This window comes from Pteropus vampyrus, unplaced genomic scaffold (assembly GCF_000151845.1).
Source record: "Pteropus vampyrus isolate Shadow unplaced genomic scaffold, Pvam_2.0 Scaffold34, whole genome shotgun sequence".
NCBI classification, from domain to species: Eukaryota; Metazoa; Chordata; class Mammalia; order Chiroptera; family Pteropodidae; genus Pteropus; species Pteropus vampyrus.
The window spans coordinates 1,383,789-1,396,260 of NW_011888815.1; the positions used below are offsets into that span (position 1 = coordinate 1,383,789).

The 12,472-nt window shown below is 42.0% G+C and overlaps 1 protein-coding gene across 6 annotated transcripts in view; it reads left to right on the top strand.

Annotated features, from left to right (window-relative positions):
* Positions 1 to 12,045, top strand: part of SV2B (synaptic vesicle glycoprotein 2B) — a 109,776-nt gene extending 97,731 nt beyond the window's left edge. For 4 of the 6 annotated variants that reach the window (XM_011357271.1, XM_011357272.1, XM_011357274.1 and 1 more), the window contains 4 exons: positions 2,595 to 2,728; positions 4,863 to 5,063; positions 7,717 to 7,876; positions 10,097 to 12,045. In XM_011357271.1, the coding sequence (XP_011355573.1) occupies positions 2,595 to 2,728; positions 4,863 to 5,063; positions 7,717 to 7,876; positions 10,097 to 10,280 (679 nt within the window). In that variant the 3' untranslated portion in view covers positions 10,281 to 12,045. The remainder of the gene's footprint in view (positions 1 to 2,594; positions 2,729 to 4,862; positions 5,064 to 7,716; positions 7,877 to 10,096) is intronic. The other 2 variants (XM_023528958.1, XM_023528957.1) reach the window with 2 other exon arrangements.
* Positions 12,046 to 12,472: the final 427 nt, after the last annotated feature.

A 12,472-nucleotide genomic window follows, 5' to 3' on the forward strand; every position in this document is an offset into this window, starting at 1 on the left:
GCCTGTTTTGATGTGATTTTATAGCATACCTCTATCTTGATAATTATCACTAAATTTTAATTGTCAGTTTTCTTATTTTTTTAGTTAGATTAAGTTTCTTGAGGGTGATGCCATCACATCTAAAACATGGTGACTGAATGGATGTGGCTTTTGGCATAGTTTACAGCGTTTGGAGGACTAAACATTGGGCCCGAGGGTAAATGAAAGATAGTGTTTGCAATAATAATTCTGCTATAGACTCTGGATTGCCAGTGACTTCTGTTTCCTTACAGGAAAAGTTCCACATGATACTTTTGCTGACTTTTTTCCCCCAGCCATTGAACTCTCCTGAATGAAGACTCTTGGATCAGTTCAGTATATAAGATATCAGAGGAGATGATTTATATAATGACTCATAAATATGCCTTGGCCCTTTCTCCTTTTATCTCCTCCTTTATAACTTCGGTTTTTTATCACTCATTTGGAGATACATTTTTAAGGTCTGCCTGCGTCAGGCCCATTATGATTTATAGCTTTGCTTTCTCACCCACCCTTGGCAGATCATTAAAATATCACCGAAGGCTACATCAGCAGCCTATTACTAGATTAAAGAGAAGGATCTGTTAAGAAAGGCAAAGGCCTGAGACAATCTCTAGACATAGCTTTCCTGAGTAAACACATCCGGCATACAAATTACATTTATTTTGAAATCAGAGGCATCTTCCTGTGACAAAAGGCTTCCTAATTAGTTTCTCCATGGGAATCTGAAGAACTCAGTGATAACTTTTTGAAGGCCCTGTTAAAAGTCTGCAGTAAATTCGATCCTAAAAAAAATTATTCAAAATCATTTTTTTTCCAGATCAATGACCCTCACATTTTTTTAAAAGTATAATGAACTGGTGTCAGACTCTAGGGATTATCGTTCAAGAGGTTCGGGTAGGAAAGCGAATCCTTCATAATGGCCTCCCATTTTATTCTGATGCAAGTGGTCTGGGGACCTCTCTTTGAGAAGCACTTGCCCAGGCCTTCTTGTCATTGAGTTGCAGGTCTTTTTACAGAAGCTATGATACGTGGCTCTTGGTCAGGATTCTGGGCAGACTACAATATAGCATGAAGAATAAGAGGCACTGGCCATCATATGTGGTCATATGCCGAATTATCTGGTGTCCTTAAAGAGAAACAGTGACCCTCAGCTCCCTCTGCCACCTCTGTCACTGTGATTCCCACCGCATTGTAGTTGTCTGTTTTTTTTTTTCTTCCAATTATACTTGAGGGCAGGGACCATGTCTTTCCCCTGTGTACTCATGGCACCTATTACCATGCTCAGTAAACGTTTGCTAAAGACTGAATATATAAATAAATGCATGGAGAAATGATCATTCGTGGGTTGAATGAATGGTTGTAATTCTTCGCAAATGAAAATATACCCAAAGGTTTCTAGCTTAAAAGTTTGACCAAGCTTGGGAAATATAACCAATGGAGGAGGATGTTAATGTATGCCAGTATATGTTTTTAAATGTAATATTGTTCTTTCCTATTCAGTTTATGCAGAACTTGGAGTAGTGCAGCAGCTCCCAAAGATTATAATCACCTAGGTGCTTTCCTCCCTTAGTAATTGTTTTATATTTAAGTGAAAAGTGATATATACACTTGGTACAAAGGAAAAATTAAGTTTATCTCATTCCTAACCCCCACTGCACCCGTCCAGGGCCAACCACATCTACCAGTTTCTTGTTTAATTCTCCAGATATATTCTTTGCATTTGGAGGCATATGTACCATATCTTTTCTTACAAGAATAGTCACATGGTGCAAACACTATATTGCATTTGATTTGTTTTGGTTAAAATGTATCTTGAAGATTGTTCCATATTAAGAAATATAAGCCTACATAATAACTATAATGGCCACGTGGTATTCCATTGTATGGTATCCCTTTACATGTCTACCTATCATCTGTCTAGAAATCAATTCTGAAATGTTGCAGTGAGCATCAGTAAGTGTATCTCTCTGAATGCATGAGCAAGTACACGTAAGGTAAATTCTTAGAGGAGGTGTTCCTAGGTCAAAGGGATCGTGCACTAAAACTTCTGCAAAATTGTTCCCCAAAGAGGTTTCACTAGTTAATATTCTACTAACAGTGGGAATGAAAGTGCCTATTTATCCACATTTTTGTTGGAAAAATTTTAAAAATGAAAATTCTTGGGCCTTCACAAATCTATTGCTTCCAAACCTTCTAAGACCAGCTGAGGGCGCTGCGTGTTTTTAAAGCTCTTTATAAAGTGAGATGCTAGCAATATTTTCCTTTCACACTATCCCACATTTCTATGATTTTGATGCAGAAGGTCCATGGACCTGCATTTGGGAACAGCTAAGCTGATGCACAGTCCCCTGTATGTACCTGGATTGGACATCAGCTTCCACACGCTTGAAGTCCCTCCTCATTCACAAACCACCAGCTAAGAAATGGGATGAGTCTAGGTTGAAAATAGCATTTCAGCACCTTTTGATTTGCAGTTCTCCTTTTTCTGCTTTTTTGTGTTTTCTGTTTTGGTCTCCAGTCTTCTTTTCTTATCCTTGTTATGGGTCACTCAGGGGCAAATGTCTTTTCCACAGGTTCACAAAGATGTACTTTAAACATGTTCTCTTTGAAGACACCTTTTTTGACGAGTGCTATTTTGAAGATGTTACATCTACTGATACCTATTTCAAAAACTGCACCATTGAATCCACCATCTTTTATAACACAGGTGAGCACAGGGATAGGGTGGGGTGACTGTTACCAGGGTGGACCAGTCTTGACTGAGAACCAGACTGCTCGGTCATAAGCTTTCGGAGCAGTGAAGTTTTCACAGGTACGAGGGCTGAGCCTTAAGATGGAGAAAGGGGTTCCAGCCCCAGATATGGCACAAATGAGTCACACGGTCTTCACCAAGACATTTATCTGCATCTTAGTTTTAGCACATATAAAATGGAAACAAAAGTTTTGGGCGAGGATTTTGATCTCAGTGAGACTGATACTATATGCTAAGGGTTCTTGGTAGGAACAAAGTATGACATAGATTAAAACAAAACAAAACAAAACAGAAAACCAGCATTCCAGGAGGGCTGCATTTTATGCATAGTTTGCATTTTCTAAGACCTTGCCTCATTTAAATCTTGAAAAATTTAACACTCATGAAGAGGGAAAATTTCATCTTTTCAAGCTTTGTGCATGAAGTGAGATGATTAGAATATTTTATAATCACACTATTTCAGATTTCCATGATTAGGAAAAAAAAAAAAGTAAATGAATGTCACTAGTTCGTCACCCCTCATTCCTCTCATCATAAGTTAATGACATACCCAATGGAATTGAGATAAAAGGAAACTAACTGAGTGCTGTCAGGGATTTTACCCACATTGTCTCAAGTGAGAAACGTTCTATTACCCTCATCTTACAGCTAAAGAAACCAAGGCTTAAGCCACCTGCCCAAGACCACAGCTAGCAGGTTGAGGGAGCTTAGATTTATTCCCCAATTGTTTGACTCTAAAGTCTGTGATTTTTCCACTGAACTACTCGTATTATGTGCTGTCTTCCTGTCAGCAGCACCAAGGGATCATTCTGTAAGAACATCATTTTCCCTTCATGATGTCAGCTGCCAAAGGTTCAATATCTTGTCTCCAAGTATTCCTCGGTCTCTAAATAATCCATGATGGGGCTTATAGTCCTAATTTTTTTTCTCTTAGCCTGAACTTAAAAAAATAATGTGTTCTCTACATTTGATATTTGTCATTAAAACCTGGCTTATCTTTTCTTATTTCAAGTTTTAATGACCTCTTTGTTTGCATACTCTTAATGTGGGGATTTTTGTAAACACTTTGTAGTCCTGAAATGTCAGAGCTTGGAAATAATGGAAATAATGAAGGGTCTCCTCTAATTTTGTATGTGGGGGTTCAGGGAGGTTAAAGAGGGTCATCAGCACGAGAGACGGTTCCCCACACCCACGTTTTCTGGGAGCCTATTTCAGGACCTTTCTGCCAGAACAGAGGGTGTTAGATGGTGTCAGGAGATCTGGGAACTGGTTCCAAAGCAAATGGTTTCTATTTTTTAAGATTTAATTTTTTTTTTTTTAAAGAATTTTAGGTTTATAATGAAATTAGAAGGAAGGTACAGAGATGTCCGTGTGGTCCCGCCCCCACACATAGCCTGCCTTGTTATAGACACCCCTGCCAAATGGTGCATCCGTTGCCAGTGAACCTACATTGTCACGTCATTATCATCCAAAGGCCATAGGTTTCATGAGGCTTCACTCTGAGTGTCGTATATTGTATACTTGGTGTTCCATGGTGGCTTGGACAAACATATAATGACATACATCTATTGTTGTAGTATCATAAAGAGCAATTTTACTGTTCTAAAAAATTGTGCTTCCCTGTTCATCTCCCCCACCCTGGAAACCACTGAGCAAATGGTTTTTATGTAGAAAAATGTTCAGATTTCTGTATGGCCTCTGAAGTGGCCAGCTCATCTTGGACCTAATTCTTTTGTCTCCTGCTTCCTATAAACCAGTAGCCTTGGAGGCCCAGCCTGGTGGCCTGGTGTGTCATCTCATTGATACAGACAGCACTGTTATCTGGCCGGAGAGTGGGTGTATTTAAACGTGCCTCTCAATGAACGTTTCATTTCCTCTTGCTGATCAAAGTTCAACAGGTCATTACATTTGTAGAGGCTTCTTTCTTCATCCATACCTGGCCACATGTCACCTTGACTTTGAGAGAGTCTGATAGCCAGAGGCTGGCACAGCCTGCCGTGGAAGGGTCATGAGGCCACCCCTGCCTCTGCTCCACCTCCTCACAGCCCTCCTCCCCTTTACATGAGCCAAGCTGTCCTTTTCTTCCCAGACCTCTACGAGCATAAGTTCATCAACTGTCGGTTCATCAACTCCACCTTTCTGGAGCAGAAGGAGGGCTGCCACATGGACTTCGAGCAAGATAACGACTTCCTGATTTACCTGGTCAGCTTCCTGGGCAGTCTGTCCGTACTGCCCGGGAACATCATTTCCGCCCTGCTCATGGATCGCATCGGAAGGCTCAAGATGATTGGTGAGTGGTCAGGGACGGCACGTCTGTGCTCCGGTGGGCAGGGGAAGTGGCTCCATGTGTATTGCAGAAGTGGAATTGTTCATGTTCTTAAAGAAACCTTGCCCAGGAAACCACATAGGTAATGCAGATTCTGCCTGCGTCGAGGAGGCACGTAGATAAAGCCCCAGAGCCCCGCGGGAGTGGTCTGAGACCTCAGGTCCAGGTGGAGGGGCTCATCGCCATTTCCCCACAAAGCGATTCTGTGACAGTCACTTATTTTATTGGCACTTTGATAGGGATGTAAAATGCATCCATTCTGCATGCTCTGTGAGATTATTGCAGGAGAAAAATATAAAATGCTCTTTTTTAAACGAGCGTTAGTTTTGTCTGACAGTTAAAAACAAATGATATTGTTATTATTATTTAATAGTGACAATACATATGGTTTTGGAGTCGGACGGACTCATGCTGGAACCCTATCAAAGGCTGTTTGATTTCGAACATGTTCCTTTACTTCTCCAGGCCTCAGTGTCCTTATCTGTAAGATGGGGATACCTATAACTAGCAGGTCGGGCTTTGTGAGGATTGAACATAATGTGTGGTCAGGTCCTGGAGTAGCTGAGGACATTCCTGGGAAAGGAAGGTCTCTAAGGGGTGAGGTGGTTGCACGTTTGAATGAGAATGGCCCACTGCCCGTGACCAGCCATATGCTCCCACATGGGAGCCAAGGGAAGTCTGGGCACAGGGAGCAGGCCAGGCAGACAGCGAGCGGACAGCCTCTTCCCCACCACTGAAGCCCTTCATGTCTTCATGAATGCATTCCAGGTCAAAGCTGATTTCTACATGCTCAATCAAGCCATACTCCCCAAATCAGATATCTGGAAGTAATACGTAATTAGTCTTTATATCCTATTCTTTTATTATGTGTATTTTGATTCCGAGAGAAATTGCAAGCTTATTAAGAACTCAGTGCTTTCTGCTTGTCCTTCTGTCTCTAGAAAAAGGCCCGTCATACAGTGGGTCAACTCTGATAGCCTCAGTGCACAGTAAATAGTAGATGCTCAGTAGCTGTCTTGATGGACAGCCTGTTTTAAAACAGTCTTGTCCTTGGTCTTGAGACAAATCTCCCTACAGAGTCTGCTGGAGCATCCTTTGTCCTGCTCACTCTGCTGCACTCTCTCTTGGGCAGGAGCACTGTAAATGAAATAGAAGTTTTCCTTATGAGGCTGTTACTCCTCATTTATTCATTTAATACCCTTCTATTTATGCAGCACTTACTCTCTGCCAGGCTGTGTGGTAAGCAATGCGAAGGCAGTAGGGATTGAGACAGCATCCCTGTGCTTAAGAAGCAAATGATCTATTGGGAGAGACAGACATAAACTAGAAATTTCATTTGATTAACCCCCGTGAAGTGCTTATTATAGATCAGGCTTTGTTCTAAACATTTTATAAATATTAATATGTTTAACTGTTGCAATAACCTTGTCAGATAGGTACTACTTTTATCAACATTTTACAGATGGGAAAAGTCAAACAGCATAGAAAGGTTAAGTGACTTGCTCAAGGTCACACAGGTAAAGCTGGAATTTGAACTCAGGCTTCTCAATCAGAAGAAGAATACGAATTATGCGAGCAGAAGTTCAGTGGGCCAGAGAGACCTATAACAGGAAGACCTCACATAGTTGAAGGGCAGTCCCCTGACTAGCACTCGATTCCTTTGATAATAGTATTTTGGACTCAGCAAACATCCGTCGGCATTTCTTATAAACCAAGCCCCGTGCAAGTGCGTAGATGTCACAGCTCTCAGCGCAGTTCTGGCCCACTCGATGCCAGTGTCCGTCCCTTCATTCTAGTTCCCTCCCGGCTGTTTAAAAGGACCCGGCTACCTGCTCACACAGTCCTACCCCTTCCTGAATTCTGAGTCCAGGTGGATAGTTATTTCCACCTGGTCGGCAGGGTTTGGCATTAGTTTTGGCTGCTCCAGGTATGAAGACGAGATTCCAGGCAGAGGCTCCCCAGAGAGGCGCTTGGTGTTGAGGCCAGATCAGCCTCTGGCTTCTTGAACTGGAGGACTGCCCTCTCCCAGGCTCCAATTCCTCGTGGGGACTCTTGCCCTATTTCCAAGCTGGTTGCTTGGGATGTGCTTTCTTTCCTCCCTGGGGCAAAGAGCAAGACTGAGAAGGGCAGATCAGATATCTGGGATGGAGATGGGCATAAATGGAGAATAATCAGGTTTTCCTTCTATGGCCCATTTACAGTTGTGTTCTTACTAGATTGCAAATTCCATGAGAAGGTTTCCCCCCCCCCCCCGATACTGACATATCTCAAGCATCTAGAATATTTGGCACATAATAGACTCTCAACCAACACCCGCTCTGCCTGGTCCCCTTATTCTGCGCTGGGCAGCAGCACAGAGTGGTGATTCCGAAGCCCTTCGTGGAGGCTGACTCTGGTGATGTGACACATGGTGCAAGCTCTCATTCCATGGCTGGGGTGGTACGATGGATGTGGGGATTTAAGCTGTGCTTTCTGCATGAGATGGGCCTTTTACTTGAGGCAGTCTGTCACTGTAGGTATACCCGTGAAGATGGGAGCTGGGGCAAGACCTGCGGGTGACAGTCTCATCTCAGACACAGGCTTCATGCTTCTTTCTGCCCTTGGCCTCCTTCCACAGGTGGCTCCATGCTGATCTCGGCAGTCTGCTGCTTCTTCCTATTTTTCGGCAACAGTGAGTCCGCTATGATTGGCTGGCAGTGCCTGTTCTGTGGGACCAGCATCGCTGCCTGGAATGCTCTGGATGTGATCACCGTGGAGCTGTATCCCACCAACCAGAGGTTGGTTCTTCCCTGGCCTTCTCTCTGGGACTTGTGTGGTCTTTACCTAGAAACCTGCCTGCTCCAAGGCCCTCCACCGTGGCCATCTTCGCATGCCTGGTGTTGCATGGAACAAATGTGTCTTAGGTTGTTGAGTTTCTCCTGCTTCAGGGCTGGTATAGGCCTGCTGGTGTAGGGTGGATGACAAAGATGCAAAGGATGAGTACAAATCATGTCTAGGGGAGAGAAATAAGAGGGGATGCCACATGCATCACACAACCAAAGAGTTAAGAACAAACCTGTCGACGGGAGACAAGGTGAAAAGGTGATGAACTAGGCAAATACAGGACTGGGGAGAAGTGGAGGAAAATAAAGGTGGGGATGAGGCACAACAGTCTGGGACATTTGCAGAGCATGTGGTGAGGTACCCAGGATTTACTTTTATTTCGCAGAAGCCATGTGGCAAGAGGCCTCTTTTAAAGGCATAGGGACAAGGCTATTGCTTAGCAGTTATTTCTTTTCACGGAAGGGGAATTGCAAAATTTATGAATAGCAGATAAAGGGGACCTGTGGTCAGAAAGGGCTGTGAAGTCATGGAAGGCAGTAAATGAAATTGTGCAAAAAACCTTAAATTGGTGACAGAGTTACTGGCATATAGGCTGCTACGGAAGAACACAGCACACCATCTCCTGAACCAAAGAGCTTCTAAGTTTTACAAAAAATAAGAGGAGAAATTATCATTATCTGAATGAGTTATGATGGTACATCTAGAAACCCCAAGAAAATTAGCTTAAAGAGACTACTAGAAACAATAAACTAATTTGGTAAGATAGTAATATAACTAAATAATTACAAACTTTAAAATGCATCTTAAAAATAAAAATAAAATTGAAATCCATTTAATAACATTGGAAATCAGAAAATAGCTAGGAATCAATTTGATGGGAAAGGTAAAACACTTAGTTAAGAAAACCATAAAGCTTTACTGAGAGATATAAAAGAAGACTTAAATGTATGTCAGAATATACTCTATTGAATTCTAAGAAGATTTAATCTTACCAAAATGCCAAATATTCTTTAGTTTTTTTCTAACTCGAAAGAGTCAACTCAAAATTCAATGAGATTTTTATCCCCTCTGGGAACTTAAAAAAATTAGTCTAGAGCTTACTTAGAAAAAAGAAAATTGTGAAAATATCCAAGAGCATTCTGAAAACAAGAAGACTGGGTTTGGATGTTGGTAATTGTAGTGGTAAAGTATGATACAGTTATAGAAAAGGAAATGTAAAAAAGAATTTAAAGTACAAATTCAGAGCCATATTCTTAATAAACTTGTGGTATGAAAAAGAAACATTTTCCTTCAGTAGGGGAGAGAGAGTGCTGAGAATATGGCCTCTGCATACGGATGGAGCCAAGGAAAAACAGATGGTCAATAATGATAATCGCTGAGAAGTGTGATTGGGGGATAATAATTAGGGTTAGGTTCTGCCATGGGTGATAGAAACCGCCCCAAACTGTGGCCTTAGGAAGGTGGGCATTTTATATTTTCCCTCCTGTAGAAGTCCAGAGCAGGCTCTGCAGGCTCTTTCTATCTTGTTATTCTCCTTATCATGATCTCAGCCATAGTCTAAGATGAAACCATCTACGTTCCAGGAAGCAAGATGGAAGGAATAAGAGTGTAAGAGAAGAGAGCAAAAGGCTCATACGTGAGCAGCCACATAATGTCACTGGTCAAAACTTGGTCACGTGGCCACACCCAGCAGCAAGGGAGTCTGGGAAATGTAGTTTTACACTTGGAAAAATGCCATTTCAGGACAACTAGAAATCTCTGCCACAAGAGGATCGCAGGTGTTATTAAGGGGGAACATTTATACTTTCTGCTTCATCTTTCTTCTTCGTTTCATTATTTCATAATATTCATGTATCACCTGAGAAAATTCAAAAAGAGATATATTTGGGAAAAAAGAAAAGAAACTAGTTTGAAGGAAATACTCCGAAATGTTAATAGTGGTAATTGCCTTTCAGTGGTTAGGTTATACATCCCTGCATCTTTATGTTAGTCTGTATTTCCAAATTTGACTAAAATGAGAATGTGTCACTTTTATATTTAGGAAAAAGAAAATTCCCTCCCACACCTTCACTATACCTTTCCTCACAGCAAAAAAAAGAAAGAACCTGGTCTCATGGGTTGAATGTGGGTAGTTAGTGTCTTTCAGGGTTATTTATTTTCTTCTTCTTTTACAGGGCAACGGCCTTTGGCATCCTCAATGGATTATGCAAATTTGGAGCCATTCTGGGAAACACCATCTTTGCTTCTTTTGTTGGGATAACCAAAGTGGTCCCCATTCTCCTGGCTGCCACTTCCCTAGTTGGTGGTGGCCTGATTGCCCTTCGTCTGCCAGAGACCCGAGAGCAGGTCCTAATGTGAGCGGTTCACCAGGAAAGGAAATGCCAGAAGAACCTCATCTGGGAACTTTCAGTGCCCCCACACTTCCTGTCTGTCGCCGTCCAGAGGACCTTGGATAGCACCGGAGGAAACGTTGATTTTGTGACCCCTAGTTTAGGACCTATTACAAACATCTGTCAAGATGTTTGTAACTCAGGTGACTGATTTGGGGTGTCCTGAGCCACCCCGATAATCATAAAGCTGTGTGCTTATTTCAGGTCTATCCAACCCAAGACAGGGGAGGAGGAATAACACCCTCCAGTGGGTGCACATGCTAAGCGAGGAGTGTGCACTCCCCCAAGTGAGGTGCAAGGACTTATTTGCATTTCAGAATGAATTTGAACTAGAGAAACATTCAGTCTCCTTCATAAAGTTTCTTGGAGCCCAATGACCTAACAAATTGACTTGGCAGGAAGTTAGAGTCATTATATAAATATTGGGCTGGAAGTACAGGATACATATATTTTTGCATTTAAAAGTATCACCTATCGTATTTTCCATTTGAAAATTGGCACAATAGCATTGAAGATACTCAGTTATAGAAAACCAAATATTTGAGCATTATCTATAGAAACATACTTTCCCCCTTTCCTAGGCATCCTGAGCTTTCCAGGAGGATTGAGTGATACATTTAAGAATGATATTTATTCCTATTTTGATCTACTCAAACTTAATGAAATAGATATTCTTTAACATTGTACATATAACTATATTTGGGTTTAATTTGCGGAAAAGATATCTGCAAATATATGCCAGCACTATAGCCATAATTTGGGAGGACTTGGTGTTTGAAGTTCCAGGAAATGGGGTCTGATCAAATGAAATGCAAGCACAATTTCTTATAGCCATTTAACTTGCGACGGGGAGGATGCACTTAGCAAACTCACCCTGTACGGTCCACTTAATCCAGGCACTTTTCTCCATGTAGGTGGAGTCCTTTCCTCTCTTACACAAATCACTTGTGAAACTCAAGCTCAGTGTCTTCAGAACTGGCATTTGACTTTGCTGCTCACCCAGAAACAACACAAGAAGTGTTCAGTGGCCTCTGGCACTGTCCTCGTAGGTGAGAATAAAGCCCGGTGGACAACACGCGGACAGGGGGGCGGGGTGGGGAAGTGCAGCCACAGTTCTTCAAAGTGTGAACGCTTCCTGTTCCTTTTAGCAGGAAAACGCTACCCGGGTTTGTTAGAACGGTCAGATCCCATGCACAATCTATGCTGTGTGTCTCAGTTGGGGACTTTCGAAACAGCTGTCATTGACCTGGGAGCAGGGAGTGTAGTGGGTGTTAATATGTTTTCCTTGAGTGCTCCAAGAGAACTTTTGTGGGATCCAGCTTGGAACATGAATCGAGGGTGAGGACGGGGTTGGATGTGGAACTTGGGACAAATTGCTTTGGCAAGGGTCCACAATAGGCTGAAGTCTTGACTACACAGAAAAAGGAACACGTTTTATTCGTCAAAACTGTCCTGCATAGAAGGGACAGAGCTGGGAACTTCTGACCCTGGAGGTGAACTTGCGGAGGACAGGTGAACGTGAGTCTGCAAGAACTTGTGCTTGGAGTTGGTAGGCAATACTCTCAGTGCTGTAAGGTGCCACACCTTCCCTACCAGGAGCCTCTGGAAATTTAAAACAGAATAATGATGGGTGTGCTGAGTGTTTCTCAGTGTTGGAGAACTGTTTAGGTCCTGTGATAGCTTCAGGCCATCTTTCTGTTGTTCTCTGGAGTAATAAGTAGTCGGGGAAAGAGTAAATTCTATGGCACCTTTCTACCCTCAAGCTGAGATCAGTTTTAATGGTTAAAATGTTTACTCTGCTTCTCTTTCCCCTCACCTCTTTTTTTCTGTACAGAGAAAATACATCAACTCTGATCTGACACCCTGATTTCCCCCAATATACAAATATGCCATTGTGTATTAATGTTTCTGTCACTGTTTTATAGAATTTACCTAACAGAATGCTATGTCAATAAAGAGAAGACCAGTGTAATATACTTGTAATATACTTAATATACTTGCTGCATTCTTATGGTATGAAATACAGTGGCTATTTCATACAAGAGAGTGTGTAAACTTGAGGTTTCTATATCACTTATAACATTGTTCTTCATTGGGATAATCAGCTAAGAAATGTACAAGAAAGTTAAAGCCTGCCTTTCTAGTTAAGATGGATCTTGT